The following is a 12,985-nucleotide window of genomic DNA, read 5'->3' as shown; positions in this document are numbered from 1 at the left end:
GCCCAACAGCCCCTTCTGCACAGAAATCCTTCCTCAGAGCCAGCCTGACCCTGCCCTGGGCAGCTTGAGGCCATTCCCTCGGGGCCTGGCGCTGGGGCCTTGGCTCCAGAGACTCATCCCCCCTCTCTGCCCCCTCCTGGCAGGGAGTTGCCGAGGGCCAGGAGGTCTCCCCTCAGCCTCCTCTTCTCCAGACTGAGCCCCCCCAGTTCCCCCAGCCGCTCCCCAGCAGACCTGTGCTCCAGACCCTGCCCCAGCTCCGTCGCCCTTCTCTGGCCACGCTCGAGTCACTCAATGGCCTTTTTGGGGTGAGGGGCCCAGAACTGAGCCCACTCAGCGAGGGGCGGCCTCAATCCCCACCACCCAGGGCTGCTTGGCTTGAGGATGTCCCCGCAGACGCTGCCACCCTGATCAGCACAGCTCAGAGGAAGCCTCCGCAGGCAGGGAGGGCGGCGGGGTGATTTCTGCACCCTTTACAAAACAAACTCCACAACTGCTCTGGCTGCTTTTCCCTAGGGCTCGCCCTTGCAGACAACGGGGAGGAGACCCACCCCCTCGCTGGCAGGACCCCTGCCCCTCGCAGTGAGGGAGGGGGATCAGCACCCACTGTCACCTACCTCGGGTGGGCGCACGGGAGGGGAGTTTCTGGTCCTGGGTGGGCAGCTCCGACGGGCCGGGCTCGCTCGGAGGTTGGGGTCCCTTATTCTTGCTGACGGGCATCGGTTGGGGCAGCACTTGCTTGGGCAAACCCTTGAAGAACCAGGCGCCGGAGCGCTTCCACACCTGGGGGGTGCAGGCAGCGGGGTGGCACCCATGTCTCGGGGGGATGCTGGGTGCAGACCTGGCAGTCTTCACCCCCCTGCATCACCGGGGTCCTCCTCCAGCAGGCAACGTGGAGGACGTGCACCCCACCGCCCCACAGCCCGTCCTGCTAATTAATTAATTCTTCAACTGGTACACTGTAGGTGGCACGGAACCCATCGCTGGCCACAACAGCCTCTTCAACCTCAAGATTTTGTTTTCAAGAAAACAAACAAACAAGCAAAAAGGCATTTTACGTAAAAAAAACCACAATATCATCCTCTAAGAAGTAGATTTAAGTAACTGGGGAAGGTCTAGAGGTGCTGGGGGACAGACAGGAGCACCCCCCCAGTCTGGAACTGGTCCCATCTGAGCTCTGGGGTGGGGACAGCGCACAGGGTGAACCCAAGGGCAGGGACCGTGTCCCCCGCTCCGGTGCAAAGCCCCGGGGTTACCCCGCTCACCTCCCGCTGCTCGCTGCAGATCTTGCAGAGCCAGATGGCGTGGGGCCGGCTGTTGGTGGTCTCCACCCCGCACTTGGTGCAGACGTTCTGCAGAGAAAATACAGATGAAATCGCAGATGATTCTGTGATAATAAAGCACCGGGTGGCAGCGGGGATGCCGGGGCCACCGAAAGGTCCCACCACACCACAGCATCACCGCTCAGGAGCATGAGGTTAACGAGAACTCTCCCCACACAGACATCAGCGGCTGCAGAAACCCCCCGGGGATGTGCCCTCGTGCAAAACACTCACCAAAAGCTCACGGTGCCCATTTTTGCACCAGGGGAGGCCGTGTGGGTCCGAGGGGGGCTGCCCCCGGCCGTGGGGTGATGTCTCACCTTCTTGCAGTCCTCGCAGACGACGCAGGCGGAGCCGCGCGGCCCCAGCTGCTCCCCGCAGAGGATGCAGCGGTTCACCCCGTCGCCCAGCACGCTCCGGCGCATGTCCTCCAGCCGGCTCATCAGGCGCCTGGCAGAGAGGGGACAACAGGGGCTGTCAGGAGAAGCATCCTGACGCTTTTCGGGATGCGGGGGTCCCGCTCCCAAGGGGGCAGCTGCTGCCTTTGGTCCAGCCGCTCCTTTTCCTGGCTCCCAGCAGAGCCTCTCCTCCTCCCGCTACGGGAACGCATCCCAGGTGACGTGTCCGAGCGTTATATTCCCCCATAGCTTTATATCACATGCCTTTTGACTTCCACCGACACTGCCGGAGAGCGGATACCGGCCCCAGCTCCCACATACACACACGTGCATAAAATCGATCCCATTCAGCAGCTTTGCACAGAGCTGTTTGCTGTCAGTGAAGCTTTTTTTTTTTTTTACCCCCAAAACCCTTTCCCCCCCAGTCCCAGCGACGGCCCACAGAAGAGCAGCAAGAGGAGATCTTGGAAGAGCTCTGGTGGGAGGACTGAATGAATTAATTAGTTGTCTCATTTTTTCTCAGAAAAAAAAAAAAAAAGGCATATAATTTACTTTATGGCAATTTGAGTAAAACGCAAAAAGCCCGCTGGAGAACAGGCTATAAAAACACATCTGTTTACTGCAAAGGTGAAAAAACCTAAACAGTTAAGCAACTTCTGAACAACAGCAGCGCCGGCAAAAGCACTTTGTGAAGCAGGAGGAGCAGGGGCGAGCTGCCTGCCGAGCACCCAAGAGCTGGCAGTGAGTTGTACGCTCAGTTAACCTAGAATCTTGGCCCTAAAAATAGCATTAAAGGGAAAAAAAGGATGCATTATTTATGCCATTCAGCCAGGAAGGAGAGGGAATGAAGAAAGGGAGGAGGAGACCCAAGCCCACCGGCGGGAGCAGCAGCCCCCCTCGCCGCAGGGCTGCCATCCGCTCCCGTGGCAGCCTGACCCAAATCTGACAAAGCTGCTAACCCGGTGTGCCATAAAAAACACCCGACATTTAAAAGACATTTTCCCACATGTCTGACGACAGCTTCAGATTTATGGCAGCTCGGCTGCCAGCGCCTCTGAATCTCTCACAGACAATGTCAGAGCTCCCCTCCGCACAGGGTGTCTCTGCGGTCGGTCTCCAGCCGCTCGAAGGGTGGTTGGCATCCCGCGGGAACACGATGGCGTTATTGCACACGGGGGCTTGGTAAAGGAACAGCAGCAAGGAGGGGGGGGAAAAACCATCATGGAACACGCAACCTATTACAGTTCATAAAATGCCCCACGGGAAACTCGCTGCAGTCAACGGGAGCATCTCGAAGCACTTCATCAGCCACTGAGTCAAGCCCAAAGCAGGGACGCGGCTCCGTGACTCAGCACGCGTTACCCAACCAAAGCTGTGCTATTACAACAGCTCCTTTAGGTGGGAGACATCGGCCGGGCTAAAACCCACGGGAGAATTTCCCACTCCTCCCCTCGCCCGGGCCCGGCGGTGCCTCCTGACAGTTATTAATGAACCCGCAGCCCATCTCCAGCCAGGGGACAGGAAAGCTGGGCCGGGCAGCCAGCGGGGCCAGACGGAGCCAGCAGCTGGGACAAAGTGTTATCTTGACAGCTACGGTGTCACCAGACAGCAGATGGGCGAGCTTGCGAGTTCCTTCACTCTCCGTCGCCTGAAGCGTCGGCGGCGACATGACCACGGGCTCTAAATAGAGCAATTCAGGTTCTCGCCCTTTTGCTGAAAAATACCACCGGCAGACCGCAGCAAGGTGCTGCCATGGCTTTCCGCTTCGCTCTTACCGGGGAAACCATCTGCTAGCCCCACTCCCTACTCCGGCGTTATTCCCGAGGGACGTGCCTGTCTCTCCCTGCCCTTCAGCATCTCTCACCGCTTTGCAGATGATCCACAGGTGATTTCTTCCTACGGAATAAATCAGCTGCTGGAATCACCATCCGCCCTTGGTGCCTTCCCACGCTGCGTGGCCGATACACCCCGCTGCAATCACGCAGGGCCCGGTGATTTCAAGAGAGCTGCATCATCCCCTAAACGCCCAGCCAGCAGCCAGCAGCGTGCCAATTAAAACCGGGAAACTGGCTGTTCCCCAAACATTTCTGATTTAAACGAAATGAATCACGCCATGGTTGCTCCCAGCCCACGTCCCACCACATGCAACGCAGGGTCCCCATGAAGAGCCCCCAACGGCAAATAACCAACATCATCCAGCTCCTGCCGCAGAACACTGCTCCCACCCCAACAGGGGAAATATTTTGGGGGTAAAACCTTTCTTTTCATAGCAGAGGACGGGTACAAGCCCTGTATCTTCTGCAGTTTCCCCCCCCCCCTCCTCACTGTGCTGCAAGAGCTCTGCTCCAAGAGAAGCAGCTTCCAGTTTGAAATCTGCAAGCCCAAACAAACTTATTATAGAAACTAGAACAAATGGCACAATCAAAGGGGGGAAAAAAAAAAAAAAAAAAGAAAGCCTTTGCATTTCAAAAGATTCATTATTTAGCTGCAAAAAATCTTTCCCAGTCTCTCATTTACCAGAAGCGGCTTCTTAAGAGGGGTTGGGGTTTTTTTGGTGGGTTGGTTTTTTTTGTTTTTTTTTTTTTTTAAACCAGTGGAAGAGCTTCGGCAGTCAGCACACACCTGTGGCACCCGTTTCCAACAAAACGCATTTGCCTAATTACAACACCCATTCAAGTCAGGGAAATGGGGCTGCTTTTCTGAATCAAACGCCGCTGTCAGAGGACTGTATAAAAAGTTAAAATTTAAGTCCTGGCGTGAACCTGGCAGAAAGAGGGCAGGACCTGGGAAAGGGGGGATCTCACCGTGGGCTGGGAAGCTCCTGACTAAGGGGATAACAAGGAGCGAAAAGCCCAGGTTTCTCTTCAATTCCATCCAGCATCACCCTATACACGTGCTGTTCTCCCCCTGATAACCAGAGGGATGCCCTGCTCTTCCCGGGGAGCAGCCAGGAACAAGTTTTCTGCCTTCCCAAAAGCTTTTCTCTCCCTTGGACGTCACTGGTTTCTCATTTTGACTGCACATAAAGGAGCCGTCCGATCCATCCCTCTCCCTTGCACATCCCTAGGACTACAGCAACATCTTCCTTACCATTAAGCCCATCCCTCTGGCCTCTGTAAGACTGATTTTAACGAGCAGGAAATAGGCTCCAGATTGTTCAAACAGGGGGAAAAAATACCCAAGAGAGGAGTGATTGAAGCCGGTGGCAGGGAGCTGGCTAAGCCCAGCACCCGGGAGCATCGCTGAGCCTGGAGACAGCCCTGCGGGGAGGGAGAGCATCCGTCACCTGCCAAAGACATACGTATTAGTCACTGATGGGAGCGAGATATGAGAACTGGGCGAGAGGCTGTATCTGAAATGCTTAACATGCACCTGAGATAACAGCAATAAACCAGTCCCCTGATAATGTAATATCTGCCTGGCCCCATAAATATGGTTTGGAAGAGAAAGGCGAGCAGCCCCGGGGCAGCGAGGGCTGGTGGGAGCCCTCCCCTGCCACCTCCTGCCCACACCTGGGAGCCCCAGCGTGGGCAGGGGAAAGGCTCGTGCCTGCAGGAAGCCCCCAAAAACCCCCTCCCGGGGCCTTGGGTCCCCCAGGGATGCAGCAAAGGCTGCTCGCCAGGCTGAGGGACCATCCCAGGGATGGGACAGAAACTCGCCGTGCTCCAGCATCAGCATTTGCTCCTGCTCTAGGAGCAGAGCGATCCAGAGAGGGACGGAGAGTCGGTGGCGTTAAGTGCTGAGGATCTCGGGAAAACAAGACTTAACAGCGGGGCAGGCACGCAAGAGCGTGTTGTGTTTAAATATTCATTTCCACTCGGCAGAAACGAATGGCTAAAGATGCGCCTAATGGGTTCTAAATCACATCAGGGAGGACATTTAGTGCAGCAGATGACAAAGTGCTGCACGGGGGCAGGAGAAGGACCTGATCCGTGGGCCAGGTGCCCCCCCAGCCCCACGCGGGAACAGACACAAGCCACCGCTTTGGGCGGCAAAAAGAAATTCAGCACAAAGGAGGTCGCAGAGTGCCTCCAGAATTAAGCGCTGACTTGCCTCCGTAGGGAAATCATGCGCCTTAAAGGGCTGAATATTAAATTAAGGCTAATTTCAATGGTATAAAAGAGACAAGGTAAGAAGCCAAGCTACAGATTAAAGAAAACGAAATTGAAATCAGGGTGAAAAAATGAGAAGCAATTTTCTTCCCTGACAGGCGCACAGGTAACTAAAGGTAAAGCATCGCTCGAGCTTTTACAGGTCAACTTTCAGAAGCCGGGAGCCCCCACTATGGCAGGAAGGTGCCCAGGGAGGCTCGGGGGGACTCCTGCATTTCAGAGTGTCAGTGCATCACTCCAGGGGCTTGCTGCCTCCTGTCATGCGTTACAGGAGGGCTGTAATGCTGCAGGTTCACCCCAGCCTCAAAAATAAAGAGAGCAGGGGTTTGTTTTGGTTTTTTTTGGGGAAAAAAACAAAAAAAAAAACCCACAAAAATTCGAGAACTGTCTTCTGGCCATGAATTAACCTCATCTCTTCTAGAAGCTGGCATCTCAGGAGACATTTCTGTCTGCCTCCAGCAACTACTCTGCCTTTCCCAGCCCCTATTTTTATTTTTGTGTTGTCTGAACACGAGGAAGAAAATATGAGACTGTGGCCCCCAGAGAGCATCTCTGCTGCTGGCCACCATGGTTAATGACTTAATCCCCTGCGATTCCAGCCATCTGCTCCAGCATTACGCACGTGTCATCCCGGCTATAAGCAGCCAAATTAAAACGCGATCCTGCTTGATAGCTGGTCCTCTCAGGAGGGGGGGGGGAAAGGTGAGAGGCTGCAGCCCTCGGGGAGACAGTCAAACCGTCGCCCTGTCAGAGGGGACTGGAGGGAAGGGAAGAGCTGCTCCCAGGCAGGGGCACGGCCGGACCCAGGACCCGTGTGTCACGTCACGCCGGGGAGAACCAGCTCCGTGCCGTGGGGCGCTCTCCAGAAACTGAGATTTCTAACTTCGGGTGGTTTAAGAGATTTCCTTCGACGCCGAAAGCACGATGGACCTCATTAGGCAGCGCAGCAGACTTGGTGGGTTATTGATGGCACCCAATTATAGGTGCCTAACGGCCAAATAGTGCCTGCAGGTGCTCCCACGTCAGCGAGGAGGAACAGGCTGCAGCTGGAGCATCATCACCGCTCAGAGCTGCCGCAGGGACCCCCTGAGCACCAGCCTGGGCCATGAAGGGAGAGAGAGAGAGAAGGGATGAGAATGGATCCATCCCTGCCACAGGTCTGCTTTGCCCTCCGGCTTTCAGCCCCTGCACCTCTGAACCGGCCCAAAAGATTATCCCAACCCCCAGGCAGTTGCAAAGCCCTTCACCGACTCGCACTCGATGCCCTCTCACTGTATCACTGTTTAAGATCATTTCAGCTCCTATTTTCCTTCTCTTGCTACCAGACAACGACCCAGCCGAAAAAAAAAATAAAAAAAAACAAAACACACACACCAAAGTGCCCCTGTCCTACAGTCCTCATCAGCATCCAGATCACGTATCCCACAGGCCTCCATCCACCCCTGGTGCTAAAAATACCCTTTTGCTAAGATTAATTTGAGCTGGCTTTGACACGACGTCCGATTCCACAAACATCTCAACAAGCAGGCATTGATTTGTCCCCACCCTCCCCGCTGAGGTAAGGGGCTCGTGGGACGGCGGGTGCAGGAGAGGGGACACGAGAGGGCAGGAGATGGAGGAGACGGATGGCACTAAATCAGGAAGGACTTCAAGGCCTGAGGAGGTTCGTTTGCAGCCAGCCACTGAGCTGTAGGCTTCGTGAGTGCTCAAATATTATACGTAAAGCTCAAATGCAGCCCCTCAAACACATCCACTCATTAAGACAACTCCAAGTATTTACTGCATGTTCCCCCTTCGGAAGGCACATTCGCTTCAAGTAAGCTATTCCTTATATTAACCCAAACCAGGTTTTTTTTTTAAACGGATGTTCCTTTTTTTTTTTTTTTTCCCCCCTTACAGGAATAGAAACTCCCAGAAAAATCGCTGAAAAATGACGCTTTCCAGGAGCATCTCCCAAGAGCAGCTTGCGTGACTGAGGGACACTGTCACAACCACTGCATCCCTGCCAGAGGCCAGCCTGGCAAACCCGGATTATTTTGTAATATAAGGAGCTATTCTGGATAACATCCGAGCAGCTCCTGAACGGGTGATTCTGTACAAGGCTGATATAGACACTGTCCCATATTTCTGTAGCTGCACATCCTACAGCTCTTGTTGTGCAAGCCAACAAACACAAAGGAGCTGGCAGGGCTCCTGCTACGCCTACACGCAGGAGGCAAATCAGCTGCGACTGCACATCCGCCAGCCTTCCCCTGCTCTACTCCGAGTACAGCACCAAGTCCCCCGCCCGGCTTTTTTTCATGAATGAAGATGAGAAAAAACCTCCTCCGACTCGCCTAAGCAAGGTAAAAGGGAGAGTTTCTGCAGGTTTGCAAACAGCTGCAGGAATGCACGATGAAAAAAAAAAAAATTTTTTTTTTTAAATTAAAAATAAAATAATAATAATTTTTTAAAATCGCTTTCCCCCACTGCTAAAGTTGATTGAAGCATAACCCAGAGAGCATCACTTTTGAGAGTAATTCCTACTGGGCTGCAAAAGGGCAAAGCTGGGAAAATGCTGTTTGTAAGCACTTTTTGGGGAATGAATCACCCCCGTTCGTAGCTACTTTCACCTGCTTTCTGCCAGAAAGCCCGCAGAGGAAAGCGGGGCACATTGCCACGTGAGGCAGCGCCAGTTGGGGAGCCCCCCCCCCAGCCCGGGGGAGCAGCACACGCTGAGCCCGGGGCAGCACCAACGGCTGCTGTCGAGGCAATACCTGCCTAAACTCTTCCCAGACCCGCTCCTAACAAAGCGTTTCTAAAACCGAGTAAATAAATCCACCTCTTAGGAGGCCACGGGCTGCAGCCACCCCTCCGTGCTGCGGCTGGATCACCCCGTGACCCCGTCGCAAACGCACGCTCGGTATTTAAGTGTTATGAAGCAGCCGGGGTGATGGATTAAAGCTCCGGCTGCAGCGCGAGGCTCCGCGGGCACAAGCGGGTCCTCGCAGCGTTTCACCAAGCAGCTGCCCCACAGGGCCACGCGCCTGTTTGCTGAGCAAAGCTTCAGGAGGGGCTTTGGAGAGCACCGGGCCTGAGGATTTTCCCTGCAAGGGGGAAAAAAAAAAATTTAAAAATAAAAAAAATAAAATAAAATAAAAAAGGCAGTCGATGCTTAAACTCAGCGAGAATAAAATGCTCCTCTGTAATGAGAAAAGGGATGATGCCTCACAAACGGGATTACAGAGATCCCCTCCGGAAAACCAGCCCCAGCGGAACAAGTCGATACTTAATTATTGGGATTATTTCGCCTGGCACCTTTGCCCAGGCAAGGTAGGGATGCGGTCAAAGCAAACACAGGCACTTCTCACCCTCAGGGATGCCCCCGGCGACTGTGGGTACCCCACTGCGGGTGCGGCGGGGCAGCGTCAGCCCCCCCAGGAGCTGGTCCCAACACACGGGGCCGGCCCCGAGGCTGGGCATCGCTCAGACCTGCTCAGCCTCACAAACAGCTCATTTTTGGGTGGCAGGAGGGATTAACCACCCGGACACGCAGCCGGAGCGGGGGACGGATCCACCCCTGTTCCCAAACCAAGACAAACCACCTTTTGGTGAGCCGTGGTTTTGCCCGCACTCACAGGTGCTCGGGGTCAGGACTGGGCAAGCAGCTTCACTCCACAAAATGAGTTGTTATTAACGATTCCTTCTGGACCAAATTGGAAATAAAAAAAATAAAATAAATAAAAAAAAAAGAAAAATCGATGAGACTATAAATTCTTGGTCCAGAGCACAGCGGCAGCGGCACGCAGAGCAGCTCCCTCCCCTGCTTTCAGGTTCCTCCTGGCCAAGGACCAACGCCAGCTCAAAAAGATCCCCCGCAGGCTCCCTTTCAGGAGAAACACTGCAGTGCAGTAGCTGCTGGCCAGGAAAGCAGCCAAGGCAGCGCTTCCCCCGTGGGCACCAGCGAGCTGGGGGGTCCCTCCCGTCCCCCCGCCGCCGCCACCTCACCCGATGCGCTCCTGCTCCATCTCCTCCATCTTCTCGGCCCGGGCGATGACTCGGTTGATGATTTCCTTCTCCTCGTCCGTCAGCTCCTCGCTCTTGCGCGGCCGGTCGGGCTGGCCGCCCCGCGCTGCCCAGCCGGCGGGGAGCCTGGGGGTAGAAGGGGCCCAGGGCATCATCCGCACACGCACACCCGTCTGCATCCACACGTGCGTGTGTGTGTGTGTGTGGGCGATAGCCAGGCACCAACCCCCGAGTCCAGCAAGAAGGGGTACGATGCCCCCGAGCTCTCTTCTAGCAGGAAGCCTGCAAAGAGCCCCCACCCACCAGGTGGAAGCTTTTATTTCCGTTTTTGGGGGAGATTCAGATGGCAACGCTTGTTCCATATGGATAAACCAAGTTTCCTTTTCAAAAATATTCTGAGTATTTCCGTGTGAAGTGTCAACGGATGGTTCATTCTGCACCCTGCTCTCCGCCGCGTAACACGGGGTTTGCCCACGAGCTGCGGTACTGAGGCGACGGCCACAGGAGCGGATGTTTCTTTGGGTACATCTCACCAAACGGGGGAGTTTTTCCTCTCCCAACATCATTTCCAAAGATCCTTTCACACAACCTGGGCCGTGGGCAGCTTTAACCTGGTGACACGGTAACATCTGCCACCCAGCCTTGCAGGTACCAATCCTAACAAGGGATGCAAAAGGCAAACTCCCCTCATCTCTCTGCTCATCTAAAGACCTTTCCTGGGCCTTTTTCCCCCTGGGCTGAGCAGACCTGCACGGTCTCAAATCTTAAATTCATTAAAGGCGTGTGCAACGCTTCCCAAAATTAATTGCTTTTTTTTTTCTTGCATCCAAAGCAAGGTTTTTCCTGTTCTCTCAAGACCATCAGAGCACAAAGTAAAGAGCAATAGAAAAAAAAAAAAAAAAAAAAAAAAAAAAAAAAAAAAAAGTGAGATACTTACTGCTCTTTCTCGCTGCTGGGAGGCACAGAGAAAGAGAGGGAACAAGGATTAGGTGAGAGAAGGGACAAGGACAGCTCAGCCCAGGCACAGTCTCTCTCCATGGACTTCCCCTGCTCCCCCAAAGCAGAAAGCCCCGAACACGAGCTTTGCCCGGCCCCTGCATCATCCAGGCACCCAAACCCAGCACCCAGGGGTGCTGCCCACCCCCCATCCAGCCGAGACAGAGATCTGCCAAGCGGCGGGATGCGGCATCACCCTGCACGGCGCCAGGACGGACGGACGGGGCTCCTGGTCGGCACCGGGGCGCGTGCGCACCCGCGGGTCTGTCCCCACCACCTTTCTCAGAGGCTTGAGGAGGCAACGGGGCCAAATGTCCCCATCCCACCGGCGCAACCCCAATTCCCAACGCCCCCAGAGGATGAACCGGGGTGGCTGCACCCGCATCACCTCCCACCCCGCAGGGACCCTCCTCCCTCCCGCACCCAGCAGCATCCCGCAACCCCCGGCCTTCCCGTCTCACCTGGCCCGGAGAGACATGGTCCTGTCGCTGGGGCACATCCACCGGTCAGAGCTGCCGCCCACCACCGCGTCAGTCATCGCCGGCTGCCCAGGGGACGCGGGGAGGGGGTTTGGGCACCCCGGTGCTCCGCCGAGCCGGCGTCAAGCACTGTGCTCCTCTGCCCGTGCTCTCAGAGAGCAGCGATGCCGACGGAGGTAACCCGGTGTGCTTTCAGCCAGGCTGTGGGGAGAAAAAGCAAACAACCAAACAACAAAAAACACAAAATCACACTGGGCAGGGCTTTACTTTTGGTTTTAAGAGGAGCGAGAGCAGAGAGACGAAGAGGAATGTCACTTCAGTCACTGTCCCGGTATCATGTGTGAGCCGCAGGAGCCTACAACCACCACTCTCCCAGGAGGGCAATGCAGCTGCGCTCGGCACGGATGTAATTAATGAGATACCCGACCTCACATTAATTATGAGGCTTCAGAGCCGGGAGGGAAGAGGATGTTTCCGTTTCAGAGACAAATCTACAAACCCGGAAACTTTCTCCCCAAAACCCAGCACGTCTCGCTGTCCTCCCCCAAACCACGTTCCCTCTGGAACAAAACTCCTCCTTTTCCATTTTTGCTCACTAAAGTTCTTGCAAAATGAAAGCAGGAGAGAGACACGGAAGGAGGATGTGGCAACAGGACCCGAACATGACATTCTGTCTACTCATCTCCAACAGATTCATCAAGAAAGGGACCTCTTCAAACCCTTCTCCTTTCAGCAAAACTGACAGCTTTTATTAAAAACCAAATGGATGCAAAATCCAGAGCCTGAGGGCTAGTTTATTCCCAGTTTCTGGGGGTGTTTTAACCCACCGCCCCTATTCACTGCATGGGGATGGGGACTAGACAGCAAAGCCCAAGCTGATGCCGACCAGCATCACCCACAGCACAGGGATGGATCCAGCCAGCCCATCATCTCTTCTGGGGGAAAATCAGTGCTTTTAAACACCGCAGTGTCCCCCAGCCCAGGGCAGGGCAGGATCCATCCCCCTGCCCGGCCCGTGGGACGCTGTGACGACACTGAGAGTCACTGTCCCACCTGCACCGCTCTCAGGAGGCTCCTCGAGAGCAGAGGGTGCAGCTTGTGGGTCCACGGACAGCATCACCCACGAGATCCCGCTTGGCAAAGGGAGAAGCACGGGTCGAGCCTCCCTGTACAGCCATTAAGGTGGAAATAAAAGAGAAAAAGCAATCCATCCCCACGGGGCTTGGCATTGCTGCAGCGCTAATGAGAGTGCAAGGCACCGAGAGGACAAATCACCCCTTCGTTAGGGCACCCTGTTGATGGGGGAAGTTTTTGTGAGCTCAACTATTCCCCATCTGTGGGTTTTTCCCTCCCTGCCCATCTCCTTCCCGTAGCACTGAAGCAGGGCCAGCATGGGGCACCCACTGGGACCCCCCAGCTCCAGCCTCCCTCGCTGCCTTTGAATTGCTTCCTCCTGCCTGCAGCAGAACTACAAAAAATAAAAAAAAAAAAAAAGAAAACTCACAGAAACCCAAACTGCTCTGCAGAGCCCAGCCCATGGGCCGTTCATCCTCCCAAATCCGCTGTCCCGGGAAGATGCAGCACAGAAGGGTCTGTTCGGCTGCCTGCATGCCACCAGGTCCCAGCACCGAAACCAGCGTCCCAGAGCTGCCAGGGGGTCCCAGCGGGACCAGAGC

The 12,985-nt window shown here is 55.1% G+C and overlaps 1 protein-coding gene across 5 annotated transcripts in view; it reads right to left on the bottom strand.

Annotated features, from left to right (window-relative positions):
• The window catches only part of RPH3A (rabphilin 3A), a 36,335-nt gene that overhangs the window by 12,540 nt on the left and 10,810 nt on the right, over positions 1-12,985 (bottom strand). For 4 of the 5 annotated variants that reach the window (XM_026859805.1, XM_026859804.1, XM_026859808.1 and 1 more), the window contains exons 2-7: positions 11,292-11,510; positions 10,772-10,786; positions 9,817-9,960; positions 1,640-1,769; positions 1,263-1,349; positions 615-780 (exon numbers count right to left, since the gene is read on the bottom strand). In XM_026859805.1, coding sequence (XP_026715606.1) covers positions 615-780; positions 1,263-1,349; positions 1,640-1,769; positions 9,817-9,960; positions 10,772-10,786; positions 11,292-11,368 — 619 coding nt within the window. In that variant the 5' untranslated portion in view covers positions 11,369-11,510. The remainder of the gene's footprint in view (positions 1-614; positions 781-1,262; positions 1,350-1,639; positions 1,770-9,816; positions 9,961-10,771; positions 10,787-11,291; positions 11,511-12,985) is intronic. The other variant, XM_026859807.1, reaches the window with a different exon arrangement.

This window comes from Athene cunicularia (genome assembly GCF_003259725.1).
Source record: "Athene cunicularia isolate RWA chromosome 15 unlocalized genomic scaffold, athCun1 chr15_part1, whole genome shotgun sequence".
Classification (NCBI taxonomy): Eukaryota; Metazoa; Chordata; class Aves; order Strigiformes; family Strigidae; genus Athene; species Athene cunicularia.
The sequence above is the reverse complement of the archived record's forward strand: the minus strand, read 5'-3'. Positions and strand labels throughout refer to the sequence as shown.